Raw genomic sequence first — 14,858 nt, forward strand, 5'->3', positions numbered from 1 at the left:
TATAGAAAATCTGAAAAAAAAACATGAAAACCCAGAAAGGAAAAGTTCCTCCTCAACCCACTGCATGAAGACACCCTCTTCCGCTGGCCTTCTCCCCCAGCCCCTCAACAAGCCAGAGACTAAGGGTCCTCTAAGGGCTGGCCCCACATGACCCCTCCTGGGCAAGGTCTCGAGGGAGCCCAGGCTTTCTCTGATGAGGCCCCCACCTTGGGCTGAGTGCCGGAAGGAGAGAAAATGCAAAGGATGGGGTGGATGGCTACACACCTGGTCAAACTTCTGCTGCAGCTTCTCCAGGTGGCACGCCATCTGGCGCTGGTGGTCCAGGACCACGAGCAGGTCGTCCCGCTCCTGCTGGGCCTGGCGCTTGGCACACTCCGCGGCTGCCAGTTCCTGCCACAAAGATCCAGAATGTGACCTGAAGGCAGCCACAGCCCCACAAGACCATCCTTCCCAGCCCTGGGCACCCTCCTCTCAAGCCCTTCCCCAGCCCCACTTCCCCAGAAAGCTCTTCCTCCACGATTCCTCTAGCTCACAGGGCTGGTGGCCCCCTAAAGTCATAGCTTAAAAGCATTGTATGTTTATAAAACTCAACTACATTTAAGTGCTAGGAATCAAGCCAGGTGCCAGGGTGTGTTGATGACTAACAAGTGTCCTGGCCTAACCAGGGCAGACTACATGGACAGAGCCACTCACTGCTGCCCCGGCCCTGTTCTGGGTAGCCAGAGCCCAGAGTCAGCTCCGGAGCCTGCAGGCAGGAGACGGCTGTACCCTGGATGCACTCACACCCGGCAAGTTACGCTGCAGGGCACCCTCTAGACCCAGGGAACACTTCAGGACTGGCTCAGGTGCGACACGGACAGGGCAGCCACGGGAAAGCTGAGAACCTCCGTCACCAGGACACTGTCACGGTAGGAGGTGGTGGCAGCCATGGAGCCTCATCTGATGTGAGGCATTTCCCTCACACACAATCTCATACCAGGGAGGCCCGCTATGTAACGGAACCCTGGAGGGAATCCTTTTGTAACGTGAGAGCTGTCCCCAGCCAATTCCTGGAGCTGAGTCGGACCTTAGCCCTGCCCTCTGCTGAAAGCCCTGTGCTGCCACCTGCTGGCTGCCGGGCAGCAATGCCGCTCTCCGCTGCCGCCCCACCCACCTCCTCCAGCTGGATCATCTGGGCCTCCAGGCTCTTCAGGTTCCTCTCATTCTCTTTGGCCTGGGCCAGGATCTCCTCACGAGAGGCGCGGGTGTCATCCAGCTCATGCGTGCAGTCTTTGACCTGGGCCTGGGGCAGGGACAGAGGCTTGGCGCCCCACCCAGGTCCTTGGCCCTCGACCCTCCACCCCCACCCTTACACGTCATCTCTCACACAGGGTTGTTGGCTGTGCTCTGCTCGATATTTAACCAACTAACCGTGGTGACAGGGAGAAAAAGCAACTGAGGACAAAAATCTGTGTCCCATTTCATAACGCACACTGTTGGTCACTGTGGACACAAGCCCAGGCTGAGCTTCATTTTCCACTTCTGTCCCCTCTGTGGGCCGGAGACCTGTGCCCACGGTGCCACCCCTAATGCGCACCTGCTGCTTCAAACCAGTGCCCAGCCTGGCAGGTGTCCCCACCACAGGCAGGAAACACCTTTCCTTTTGTTACTCACCTCCTATTCGTTTTAATGCTAAAGATTTTTGTCAAATACTCTTTTTTTCCATTTGCAGATAACTCCAAAAACAGATTCCCCAAGCCAAAGCTCATGAACGGGTGTGTGCAGCCAGACCACAGCAGCAGAACATGTAACATGCCCACAGTTAGCTTTTACAGATTCTTTTTTGCCCAGGCACAGCAGCTAACACTTTGGGAGGCCGAGGCTGTCAGATCAGGAGGTCAGGAGTTTGAGACTACCCTGGCCAACACAGTGAACCACTGTCTCTACTAAAAATACAAAAATTAGCCAGGCATGGGGACACACACCTATAATCCCAGCTACTCGGGAGGCTGAGGCAGGAGAATCACCTGAACCCAGGAGGCAGAGGTTGTGGTAACACAAGATTGCGCCACTGCACTCCAGCCTGGGCAAAAGAGCAAGACTACTATTTTAAATCTAGGGTTATTCTTGCTACATGAGATGACATATCAGAGCTATTTTTATGTGTTCATTGTTCTTCAATTATTGGTGAGGTGAAAATTTCCAAGTATGTATCCCACACTCTAGGCTGCTTCTCGGAACCATCACGCCGGAGCCCAGAAGGCTGGAGCGTCAGGACGCGGCTGATGCTGGAGTCTGCACTGGGTGAGGCCTTCTGAACTCCCCCATGCCTGGGCCTGCACTTGCCTGTTTGCTTCTGTGTTTCATGTACTCAGCCATGCACCGTTCTGCAAGTTTGCTGTTGGACTATTGTTTCCACTCACCTCTGAGCCTGTGTCTCCATCAGTGAGATTGGACTGGAAGCACCCAAAACCTCCCCAAGAGGAACCACCCTGCCAGGTTCCCGCCCCAGCACCCTCGCATGTAGCTGGCTCAGCTGGGCACCGCCCGCCCTCACCTGACACTTCCGCATCTGCTCGATGGCTCTATCCCGCTTCCTGTTAACCAAGTTGATGTGCGCCTCCTGGTGCATCTTCAGCTTCGTCCAGGTGGCCAGTGCCTTGGAGTGCCACTTCCTCTCGTCCCCCAGCGCTGCCTTCATCTCCCGTACCTGGAATGCCGACAGCTTGGGAAGCTGGACCCACTCAGAGACCCTGCTCTGGCTCTGAACCCAGGTGCCTCTGCAGGATCTGTGGGGCCTCCAGAAGCCAGTGGGGATTACTGACTCTGATAACAATAAGAAGGTGAGTTGCTGACCCGAGGGACAGGGGACTGGACAGGAGAGACAGGGGAGGGGAGGCGTGGTCCAGGGCAACCCTGACCACCGTGGGGTAGCAGGAGCCCACGCATACCTGTCTGACCAGCTGCTGCTGCTTGTCCCGGTCCTGCAGGTCCCGCTCAAACTGAACTTTCATGGCCTGCAGGTTGACCTCAAGCTGCAGATTGGCATCTTCAGTGTCCCGCAACTTATCCTCCAGCTCCTCCATCTGGGTCTCCATCTCCTCCACCTGCTGCTTCAGAGCCTGCCTGGACTTCAGCTTATAGACCTGAGCCCCAGAGAGCCCAAGTCAGGAGCAAAGGGACTGGCAGGGACCTGGGACTGCTAGACCCGGAACGTGTGTATGTGTTGCCCTCTGTGATGACCCCGCTCGGGCCCCTCCCAAGGCCTGGCTGCCAGGCCCAGCACTCACGCTCTGGCCCTTGGAGATCCTGATGTCCTCCATCTCCATGCGGAACTGCTTGTTGAGCTGCTCCAGCTCCACCTTCTGCTCCATTACTTCCTCCAGGGCCTGGGCCAGCGACAGCGCCTTGGTCTCATTCTCTCGGGCCTCAGCCTTGGCCCAGTCACGCTCCTCTGCACACTTGGCAGAGATGGTCTTCTCCTCTGCCAGGAGCTGGGAAAGAGGGGCACCATGAGGCTCAGCCCCACAGGCTCCGAGCTACAGCCCCCAGCAGGGCAGAGCAGCTGGGCCCAAGCTAATTTTTGTATTCTTAGTACAGATGGGGTTTCACCATGTTGGCCAGGCTTCCCTCAGATCTTTTGGAATAAGGAAGCAATATGAGTGCACAAATACATGGTGTAAATGGCAGGAAAACCACTTGATTATAGAAAATCTGAAAAACGTGAAAACCCAGTTCCTCCTCAACCCATGAAGACACCCTCTTCCGCTGGCCTTCTCCCCCAGCCTCTGAACAAGCCAGAGACTAGGGGTCCTCTAAGTGCTGGCCCCACACGACCCCTCCCGCGCAAACTCTCGAGGGAGCCCAGGGTTTCTCTGATGAGGCCATCTTGGGCTGAGTGCCGGAAGGAGAGGAAATGCAAAGGATGGGGTGAATGGCTACACACCTGGTCAAACCTCTTCTGCTTCTCCTCCAGGTTGCACACCCTCTGGCACTGGTTGTCCAGCTCCTGCTGCAGCCATGTCTTGGTATTCTCCATCTCCTCGTACCGCTGGCTCAGGCCCTCCAGGTCCTCCCGGACCTGCCCCTTCACCTCCTCTTCGGTTTCCAGGCACCCCACACTGTCAATTCTCTTCTTCATGTCGGCCACCTGGGCAGGAGCAAGGAGTAAGCAGATGCCCGAGATGGCACACACCTGTCCCTGGGGCAGCTAAGAGCCTGCCTGCCACACTGTGAAAGGGGAACCAGGGATCTCCATGCGGGGGAGACAAATGAAGTTTCTGCAGAAAGGCATCCATCTAGTGTGTGAAGCTGCAGGGAGGCTGACTCCTAGGCCCACTGTGGGGACTCCAAGCCCTCATCCACACCAAGCCTCTCGCTCTCTGGGGGACCACTCCCCGACAGCAAGGCTAGTGCCCTGTGAGGGTGTACACAAGGTCCCCATCACTCAACCCTTGCATCTGCAGATAAACCTGCAACCACATGCGCTCGAAGGCGACTCCTACCGTGACTTTGGAATGAACTCCCAGCCCATCCCGAGGTGGTTCCTTCTGGCCTGCCACGTAAAGGCCTAAGATAGGATCTACGACAGTCTATAGAGAGGACTAGGGACTCCTTCTCATGACAATGTTTCAACAGGCATGAAATAAACATAAGGAATCACCCAGGCAACCAGTATAGAGAACTGCAGTTGCCATCACTCAGGAAGCCATGTGACCCCAGGTAGCACATCACATAGCAAACTCAGCACAGGCCTGGCAATCACGAGGACAAAGAGCTCAGCCATGACCCTGACAGGGTAACTGGCCATTTCTCCAGGTGACAAGGGCGCAGGGACTGCCAGCACCATGGCTTGTGACTACGTTCATAATGGAAGCAGTGCTACATTGTAGCTAGACTGGCGAACATTAAGTGAAAAATAGCAGTGAAAATAGTGGTGTCCCCCATCTAAGTCCACAGACCCGTGGATTCCTCTCTTATGGACTCAGGCTAAGAGCACTGACATAGGACAGCGGGGGGGGGTTCCCTAAGAAAGAGGGCAATGGGCTGGCCCAGCGGTAGGCTGTCCTGCAGTGCCCAGGCCAGCAGCTCTCCTGATTATTTAACTGAAAAAATTCTTTTCATCCTCCACCTGCTTGAGCTTGGTGCTCAGGCCCAGCTTCTGCCGGTTCTCCTCCTGCAGCAGCTCCTAATCCTGGGATGAGATGAATGTGGGTGCTCAGGAGAGCAACCTCATCATTGTGAGACAGTCACCTTAAGGACCGGCTAATACAGAAAGGCACTCTATATAGAAACAAGAAGTACCAAACCTCAGAGTGCTCAGGTTTCTGAACCCCAGAAACCCCACACCCTCCAGAAAAAAAAGGAGCCGGTCCTGCTGATTCACGGGATGATCATGTAAAGACCTGGTGAAAGCTGGGAGCACGCAGAGACTGCCCCTCCAGGATGAAAAGGAGAATGGGCAATCTGACCAGCTCTAGAGCTAATAGGCAGAGGGGCCTTCCTAAAGGAGTCCACCTTCCAAGAACCTGAATTTCCATGGGATATTGAGCAAGTCCATGTTGGCTGCCAAATACAAAATTGTTTTTCAGGAAGAAAATGTTGCTACTGAGAAATAGGCTCACTACTAGCTTGTCAGTGATGTCACCTTTTGTCCGACATCATCAATCAGGCCTCAGTTGGTCATAAGCTCCAGTGAGTGGTAGCTGGAGTCCATGACAGCTGAGGCCGGATTCACAGCGGCAGTCAAAAATGATAGTCCCTTGATATTCTAGAAGCCCCAAAGACATCTCTCTTCAAGACAAACAAATACATCTTACCACGTGAGGTGACGTCTCCTCCAGAGGCCCCTCGGTCGTACCCTCCTCCGGGTCTTGAACGGGAGCTAGGAGGAAACAGAGAGACAGTCAGTGCACTGGTGCTGCTGAGGAATCCCACCAGGAGGCTTGGGGGATGTGGACCGAAGCTGCAGTGTACGGAGCTGCGCTGCCGACAAGCATGGACTGAGCTGCTCATGGACCACTCTCCTTGGTGTTGAAGGAAGGCAAAGGACAGGGGCACAAATGAACCAAAGAGCCTTGGGCTTTCTAGCTATGGCAACCTCATCACTGTGAGACAGTCACCTTAAGGACCGGCTAATACAGAAAGGCACTGTATATAGAAACAAGAAGTACATTAGGGCTGCCTAGAACCGGGGTGCAAGGTTGGGAAAAACAGAGGGGTGTCTACTAACGAGGTTTCTTTGAGGAGGAATGAAGAGGTTTTGAAATTAGATTGTAACATGCATGCATAGCCTATAAATATAGTAAAAACACCAATCACCCACTCTAAATGGGTGAATCGGGTTGCGGGTCAACTACATCCCAATGAAGCCATGTTCAACAGAGAATACGTACGGTGGTGATATTCACAGGCTGCATCCTCCTGCAGTAAGAGGGAGGAAAAAAACCATCGTGAGGATGAGATCATACTGGGTCCCGACTGCACGGGTCTTTTATTCACTTGGTGGTGTTAGAAAACCAGGTATCAAACAGTGATCAAGTCACTGATCCCCAAATACAGCCTAGAGGATGCCTGGAGAAAGGGCTGTGGGTTTCTGTCTTTGGTTTTGGACAGATTCTTGCTCTGTCACCCAGGCTGGAGTGCAGTGGCATGATCTCGGCTCACTGCAACCTCAGCTTCCCGGGTTCAAGCATTTCTCCTGCCTCACTCAGCCTTCCAAGTAGCTGTGACCACAGGCGCCTGCCACCACGCCCGGCTAGTGTTTGCATTTATAGTAGAGATGGGGTTTCATTATGTTGGCCCTGTCTGCCTCAGCCTCCCAAAGTGCTGGGATTCCATGTGTGAGCCACCCAGGCAGTAGGTTTCCATGGGATACTGAGCAAGTCCATGTTGGCTGCCAAATACAAAATTATTTTTCAGGAAGAAAATGTTGCTACTGAGAAATAGGCTCACTACTAGCTTGTCAGTGATGTCACCTTTTGTCCGACATCATCAATCAGGCCTCAGTTGGTCATAAGCTCCAGTGACTGGTAGCTGGAATCCATGACAGCTGAGGCCGGATTCACAGCGGCAGTCAAAAATGATAGTCCCTTGATATTCTAGATGTCTAGAATTTTTTTCAAGACAAAGAAATGCATCTTACCACGTGAGGTGACGTCTCCTCCCGAGGCCTCTCAGTCGTACCCTCCTCCGGGTCTTGAACGGGAGCTAGGAGGAAACAGAGAGATAGTCAGTGCACTGGTGCTGCTGAGGAATCCCACGAGGAAGCTTTGGGGGATGTGGACCGAAGCTGCAGTGTACGGAGCTGCACTGCTGACAAGCATGAACTGAGCTGCTCCTGGACCACTCTTCCTGGTGTTGACAGAAGGCAAAGGAGAAACGAAAGAGCCTTGGGCTTTCTAGCTACGGCAACCTCATCACTGTGAAACAGTCTGAGAACCGGTTAACACAGAAAGACACTGCATGGCTCAGCGAGAGCATCTCATCAGACCTGCTGCCCACGTGAAGGTCTATGCGAATCCCAACATTTTATGAAACTTTACAGGATTATTTAACTTCTGTGGATCTGCATATCCTGATACTACAATTATCTATCCTGTTGTATTTTTAAAATTGTAGTAAAGCATACATATTTATTATTTGAGTTATTAACTGTGCATTTTAATGCACAACATTCATGATGCTGTGTCAATAATGAGAAAAATCTAAATTCATAATCTAGCTTCCACCTTGGGCAATGAAAGAAAAACAGCAGTGTAATGTCAAATAGAGGAAAAATACATAATGATTGCAGAAATTAAAGGAATAAAAAACAGGAAATCGTCAGAGAAAATCAACAAAACCAAAAACTAGTTCTTTGAAAAGATCAAAAACATTGATAAACCTGTCCCTTTTCTATCCAGAAAGGAAAAGAAGGAAGTCACGATGGATGCTGGATGCGTAACTGTAAACACATCTGTGCTCACACTTGGATACATTATATGAAATGAGCTAATTTTCTGGATCTGTTTCAGAAGGTTAAAAGTCTTCTCAGGATAAATGAATCATCTGAATAGGTCTATATTTAATTTAGAAATTGAATCAATAATTAGTATCCTCTCAAAAAAAAAAAAACAACAAAACACTACCTTCAGATGAATTCACCGGTAAATTCTACCAAAATTCTCACAAAGAAAGGTAGTCTTACCATACAAGCAAGTAACCATAATTTTAGCATTGCCTTAGTTACATTGTAAAAATTATGTTTCCAAACAAGACACAAGAAGGTTTATACCTGCTGTATTCATAATTGCCCAAACTGAAAGCAAAGGTCTAAGTATTCGAGACGTCCTTTACTATCAAAAGTGAACCAAGCCTGGGCAACATGGTGAAATCCTGTCTCTACAAAAAAAGTAACATTAAAAAAAAAAAATAGCTTGGTATAACAGCATGTGCATTACAGCTAACTGCTTGGGAGGCTGAGGTAGAAGGATCAGCTGAACATGGGGAGGTCAAGATTGCAATGAGCTGTGATTGCACCAATGCACTCCTGGGTGACAAAATGAGACCTTCTCACAAAAATAAAGAAACAAAAAGAACCAAACTCTAAGTTGTCAACGTAACTTTCCTTGTGTAGTTGCATCACCCGTTGATTAAATGCATTTCAATGGGCACGAACGAAATAAATGAAGAACCTGACATAGCATTTACTGAGTTTCTCTGATATGGGACACTGGAGGAGTAAACTGAAATTATTTGCTTCAATAAACTTAATGATATAATTTCCACCCTACCTTCATTTTCTTTGCGGCAAATTTTTTTACGCCTCCTTTTTGCTGCCCAGCTCCTGGCGCGGCCAGCCAAACCTGCAAGGCAGAAATGCATCATAATAAAGACAGTGCTTGACATCTTACTGGCAGAGGACCACGGAGAAATCAGTAAAAACGTTCTCAGTTTAAACTTTTGATCCTAGTTTTCACCGACTGCTTTTCAATGCGACCTGAATTAGATCTGGGTTCTAGGAAGATTTGTTTGTGCAGGCAGATACCTTTATTCAGATGAGACAATACAGAGAAGCAGAAGTTCCAAGTTACCAAAAAATAGGCTGGGTTCAAATCCTACTTAGAATCTGCACATACCTGGGAGAGGGATATGAACCCATCTGTGCCTCTCTTCCCTATTCTCAGATGTGGAAACATTAGTAGATCTAGGCTATAGACCTAAGGTTATAGTGTCTAAAAGAATGAAATGCAGATAAAGACTTAAATAGACTCATGTTTTTGGAAATGCCCTAAAATGTTTAATCAATGTCGAGAAGAATAATCCAGACACTTGGTAGTGGTTGAATACAGAGAGGGAGCTTGCATGTCTCTGCGCAGGGTTAGGATGGAAAGTGACTTCACAGTTTCTATGGCCACATGATTTCCAGCTCATGACAGAGATCTCTGATTTCCCTGATCCCCAAGTCAGCCCCAAGGGATAGGCAGGGAAGGGGCTACAACCCGTATTTTCAAATTCAGTGAATTCAAATTCAGACATTTTGAGTGACTTGCCCAGTCACCACAGTGAGGAGTGATAGGTCTGAGGTAATCATGTGGTTGGTTCCCCGGGGAGAGAGATCCCGGAACACCTGAGTCCTCTAGATCATGCCCTGGACCCTGGACCGAGAGCTCTTCTCACAAGCTCTGTGAAATCCTGCTGCCCCAGTGTTTCTGTGGGATGGTTGAGGCTATGGAGAGGTCGCAGGTGGCTTACCGCAGTTACTGACCTACTCTATTATCCCTATGTTGTCACTTTTAGTAGTTTTATGACCCATAAGGCAAACATTTTAAGTCTCAGTTATGATGCACGGTCTGAGATTTTATCTGAATCCACTCTTTCCACCATCAGGTGATTCTCATTGGCTGGGCTGGAGCTGGCCTGCCGTAAAAGAGGACACATGGCATACCACTGAGCGGCTGTGCGCCCCACTCCTGCGCATACTCTTGCCTTGCTTCTGCTTTCCCAGCTCTGACAATCCTAATTCTGGCTTCCAAACCAATCCTGTACGTCCCTCTCAGTTCTCAGACTTGCCTCAACTGTTGGATATTTTAATCACTGTTGCGACCATTACTGAACGGTGACATTTCATATGCCATAGTATATGTTTATCTTTTTACATATTTCTTAATAGCATTTAACTTATTGTTTCAGACTTTTAGGAACATTTCTGGGCTAAGTGTGCTGGCCCATGGCTGTAATCCTGACAGTTTTGGAGGTTAAGGCAGAAGAACTGCTTGAGGTCAGACGTTTGAGACCAACCTGGGCAACACAGTGAGACCTCGTTTCTAGAAAAAATCTACAAATTACCAGATGTGGCGGTGAGCCCTTGTATCCCTAGCTACATGGAAGGCTGTTGTGGGAAGATCGTTTGAGCCTAGAAGATTGAGGCTGCAGTGAGCTATGATCACGCCACTGCCTGGGTGACAAAGCAAGACCCTGTCTTTTCACAATAAAAAGCATTACTGTGTCACAAGTATCCCCATTTTATTTCTCATTATCTAATATTGCTGTTTTCATCCTGAGGCTTAATTGCTTTAGTAAGCTAAGAAAAAAAAAAGTTTTTATTTTTATTTTTAGAAAGGGTACTATTTAAAGCAGGTCATATGCATGCCCTTTTGTAAATTCCAGTTTTATATGCCATATATCTAGAATTTACACTCTTGATGTACTGAGTCTTCTTCTTAGAACCAGCCTCCTCTTATGTAACACAGTATAATTCCCATTTTACACCTGACTCGAAACATTGAGAGGATAGAATAAAATGAAAGAGCAGTCTGTATACCACGTAATGCACAATGAATCACAAAGCGAAGTTTTCTCCAACTCAAAGGCGACAAGTGCACAGTTAGCGTCCTCTGCAGAACCCATAGCAAAATGAAATTTTGAGAAAATATGCACTTTGGCTGCCCAGTGAAGTTAGAAGGAAACTGTCACAGGTCATCATCAAGACTTCCCCAACATTGGCTTTTATTTTTAAATAATGAAATACACATGATTTCGCCTGCTTTCTTCGTGTATATTACTGCATGTTCTCTTTGCTTTTCTGCATACCCTATCTTGGGAATCACTCCATAGCAATAAAAAGACATCTTACTCTTTTTTACAGCTCCATACTTCTCCTTTATGTAGAAATACCAGCTTATTTTTTTTTTCTTAGAAATAAACATTTAATAAGGACTGATAAACAGAAGCCATGTCTGTGTCTTGAGGGGTGGCAAGACAAGATGGTGGATCCCTGTGCCATTACCCCTCACATCCCTCAGACCGAGGGCGTGTATACCATAGGGAAGGAAGGTGTGGGACAATTGAAGGTCTTTTTACATTAAAATCTTTTTACCTATAGGCAGGGTTTAGAGTAAGTACCTGCTCTACACAGTGGCTCACAATGCCCCGCCCCACAGCCCCACCCAGGTGCTCACAATGCCCCGCCCCACAGCCCCACCCAGGTGCTCACAATACCCTGCCCCACAGCCCCACCCAGGTGCTCACAATGCCCCGCCCCCACAGCCCCACCCAGTGGCTCACAATGCCCATCCCTGCTTCTGCCCACCTGTGGTCACCTTTCCCCTCTCTGTGACATTATTCATCCTGGGCTGCCTGAGCTTTCCAGTCCTGACAAAAGTGTGTGTGTGGAGGGGAGGGTGGTTGTTATTAAGTCACCCTGGGCACTGAACTCAGTAGAAAACCCTGGTTACTAATGTCAGTTCCATTAGCATCTCTGGTTTTCTGAGTCTGGTAGCTTCCATTTGCTCAACGAACGTAGTGATACACAAATGTTTGACTGATTTTGTACCTAAATGCTCCTCTCCTGTCTTACAAGTGTTAGTTTTTGTCTTCAATTTGACCACAGCAAAAACATGAAATGTTTCCTCTCTCCTCCCCTTTTCCATCCTGTAGGAAGGGGAGCCATGAAAACAAACTCTTTTCCACAGGCAGGGTCTGGCCTTCTAACGCCAAGTCTTTACCTTCCAAATTCAAGTCTAAAGTCATTTCATCTCTTTTGGAACCTGTAACCATGAGCTAGCTCTACCTGTCTTTCAGAACAAGGAGGTAAACTAAGCCCGTGAAGTTACTGGAGTAGGGCTGAAGAGACATTCATGTCAAAGTGGGAATGTTGAAGTAATCAGAGCTCCACGGCTAAACTTTTGGGTAAAATCACAACAAAAACAACTTTTTTACAGCTCGGGCAGTAACATTTCATACCTTTTGCAGTAATTTTAAGCATGTCTCTCAATTTTTCCTTCGGTTTTCAAATTACAATTGGAAGACATAAAGCTGCTTCTGTCAAGGTGACTTAAAACCATCTATTAAGAATACCATATAATCTCTTCCATGGCAAACTCTATTTCAAATTTAACAAGTCTCCAAATATTTGAGTCTGAATTATCCCAATTATTAGCTTCTCTATCAAATAGGAGAAAAGAAATGATTGGGCCTTTGACCAGCTCCTTCACTGAGGTGCCATGGTAGCTGGACAGCCAAGGCTAGAGAATGGGATGGAGACTCCAAAACTGGAGTATCTGAATTTTCACCAGGGAAAGGGAGAGACTAGACCAAAAAGGCCTCAAGCAAGAAGGCTCAACAACGAAGACAAGAGGCAGGACGAGCCTTTGTCCCCCATGCCCAGCCCCGGGAAAGCTGGCTATAGGCAGGAGGGAGCTGGAAGCTGAGGATGTCTCTGGCTGGGGTGAGGGGATGGGAAGGAGGTGGGGAGGTGGTGGCCAGAGATGTGCCAGAGAGCAAATGGCACCCATGGCTTCTTTACCTTTGCGCCTTTTTGATTTTATGGGCTGCATGTCCTGGACCTCCACCACTCCGGGATTTAACACGGCAGGCTCTGCAGTGGTGGATGTCACAGACTGGCCACAAGGCCCGCAGCAGGCACAATTCGGGCCAGTGCTGGGGCGTAGACAATTCCCCATGTGTGATCTACAAGGGGATTTTTAAAAGAAAGGAACACAGATAAAATAAAATAAAAAAAAGAAAAGAAAAGAAAAAACAAAGCAACAGACAAAATAAAATGAAATAAAATAAAACAAAGGAAAAAACAAAGCAACAGAGCAAGCGCCAAGGGCACCAACACTTCCGTGAGAGCAGTCGGAGCTCCTCCTCCTCCCACTACCAGCTTCCGACTGAAGGCTGCTGGTCCTGGCTGATGCCTGTCCCCCACAAAGCCTCCTATGTCACCTGATTGCCAGGAAACAACAAAGTCAGGCCAGTGACTCACAATGCCACTTCTCACAACCCCATCCAATGGCTCACAATGCCCATTCCTGCTGCTGGCCACCTGTGGCCACCCTGCCCCTCTTGGTGACTGCATTATCCTGAGCTGCCTGAGATAATCCAATTTTCACTACAGGCCTCAAAAAATTCAGCAATGTCCCTTCATAGATTCTATATACAGTGTGTCTAACCTGTGAATAAAAACAAAGGCTTCATTCTGCGTGATCAAATCCACAAACACAAAGCATTTTCACAGAATCCTTTGGGGCCCACCTCTCACCTTCAGCGTCCCCTTCTTAGTTATCTGGGCTTCTGTCTTGTATGATCTGTCAGGTTCTAGGCCTTGTAAGGGTCAGTTCCATGTCTCCACTCACATGTGCCCAAGACGGTTGGCTCTTGGGAGGCTCTTCATGGTGATTGAGGCCATGGATCCTTCGCACTGTTCCTTGAATCCACTTGACACGAAATACTCATCCTGAAATGATGCTTTGAAAGCGATGCTTCCAGTCAATTGTGGGTCTACTGTATTATGGATCCCTAGTACCCAATACACGGCATATAAGAAATGAATGGAAAATGAGTGCATGGACTCAAGTGTGCCTACAAGGTGAGAGAAAAGGGTCCTACTTACTAGGTGTGCTACGAAGGCATCTGGGACCATTGGCTTTGCTATTTCATAGCAGGCCTGGGGCTTTGAAGGCTGGTATTTCCTCATTCTAAACCTCAGAGTCCAATGAATTACCACCAAGTGGACAAAGGTCCATGGGCCAGAGCTCTTGGTGTGAACAACATACCTTTTTTGGGTGTGATTCATAAACGGGGACTATACAAAACTAAAAACCATGTTTGTGTGCTGACTACCTGCAAGCCGTGGTGAGAAAACACTCTGTATACATGATCTTATTCAATGCTTGTTACAAATCCCTGAAGTGGATTTTTAGACAAACTTTCTATTCTAGAGCTTTTTGGAACAAGAGGCTAGTGTAGTGAGCTTCCACCTACTCAGCATTAGATTCAGATATTTGTTGATTTTATAGCAAATCCCACACATCATAGAATTTCCTCCCTGACCGTCTTGGTGGATGTCTGTAAAAGATACGATTCTTGTTTGTTCTTTCAACATGAGGTCTCTGTCACCCAGGCTGGAGTTCAGTGGCATGATCTTGGTTCACTGTGGCCTCTCCTGCCTCAACTTTCTCAGTAGCTGCAACTACAGACTCACACCATGCCCTGCTCATCTTTTTATTTGTATTTTAGTAGAGACAGGGTCTTGCTATGTTGCCTGGGCTGGTCTACAATTCCTGGATTCAAAGGATCTTCCCGCCTTGACCTCCCACACTACTGAGATTATAGGTGTGAACCGCCATGCCCGGAGACAAGAAGTCATTAAAAAATAGAATCCCAATACCATCATCAACCAACCATCTCACACCATTGCTCTTTATCACTGTCAGCTCTCCTTCTAGCTCCAAATTTCCAGTCATTTCATGTATTTATTGTTTGAATCAGGATCCAAATAAAGTCTCCCTTTGGGATTGTGTGATTTGCCTCTTAGGGTTTTTTTGATCCTGACAGCATCCCACTTTCATCTCTGTGCTGTCCCTTGCAATCCATTTATTGAATAAATCAGGCCA

At 48.4% G+C, this 14,858-nt stretch overlaps 2 protein-coding genes across 19 annotated transcripts in view; both read right to left on the reverse strand.

Moving 5' to 3' along the window:
- Nucleotides 1–14,858, reverse strand: part of LOC100387845 (uncharacterized) — a 226,702-nt gene that overhangs the window by 6,808 nt on the left and 205,036 nt on the right. For all 17 annotated transcript variants that reach the window (XM_078339740.1, XM_078339722.1, XM_078339717.1 and 14 more), the window contains 5 exons: nucleotides 3,270–3,473; nucleotides 2,931–3,125; nucleotides 2,537–2,689; nucleotides 1,154–1,282; nucleotides 265–390 (listed from right to left, as the gene is read on the reverse strand). In XM_078339740.1, coding sequence (XP_078195866.1) covers nucleotides 265–390; nucleotides 1,154–1,282; nucleotides 2,537–2,689; nucleotides 2,931–3,125; nucleotides 3,270–3,473 — 807 coding nt within the window. The remainder of the gene's footprint in view (nucleotides 1–264; nucleotides 391–1,153; nucleotides 1,283–2,536; nucleotides 2,690–2,930; nucleotides 3,126–3,269; nucleotides 3,474–14,858) is intronic.
- LOC144578055 (uncharacterized) overlaps nucleotides 4,139–14,858 on the reverse strand; it is a 31,728-nt gene continuing 21,008 nt past the window's right edge. Inside the window, exons 6-11 of one of the 2 annotated variants that reach the window (XM_078339767.1) lie at nucleotides 13,505–13,710; nucleotides 12,767–12,930; nucleotides 8,754–8,825; nucleotides 7,124–7,188; nucleotides 6,375–6,402; nucleotides 4,139–5,863 (exon numbers count right to left, since the gene is read on the reverse strand). In XM_078339767.1, the coding sequence (XP_078195893.1) occupies nucleotides 5,775–5,863; nucleotides 6,375–6,402; nucleotides 7,124–7,188; nucleotides 8,754–8,825; nucleotides 12,767–12,923 (411 nt within the window). In that variant the 5' untranslated portion in view covers nucleotides 12,924–12,930; nucleotides 13,505–13,710 and the 3' untranslated portion in view covers nucleotides 4,139–5,774. The remainder of the gene's footprint in view (nucleotides 5,864–6,374; nucleotides 6,403–7,123; nucleotides 7,189–8,753; nucleotides 8,826–12,766; nucleotides 12,931–13,504; nucleotides 13,711–14,858) is intronic. The other variant, XM_078339772.1, reaches the window with a different exon arrangement.

Source organism: Callithrix jacchus, chromosome 1, assembly GCF_049354715.1.
Source record: "Callithrix jacchus isolate 240 chromosome 1, calJac240_pri, whole genome shotgun sequence".
Classification (NCBI taxonomy): domain Eukaryota; kingdom Metazoa; phylum Chordata; class Mammalia; order Primates; family Cebidae; genus Callithrix; species Callithrix jacchus.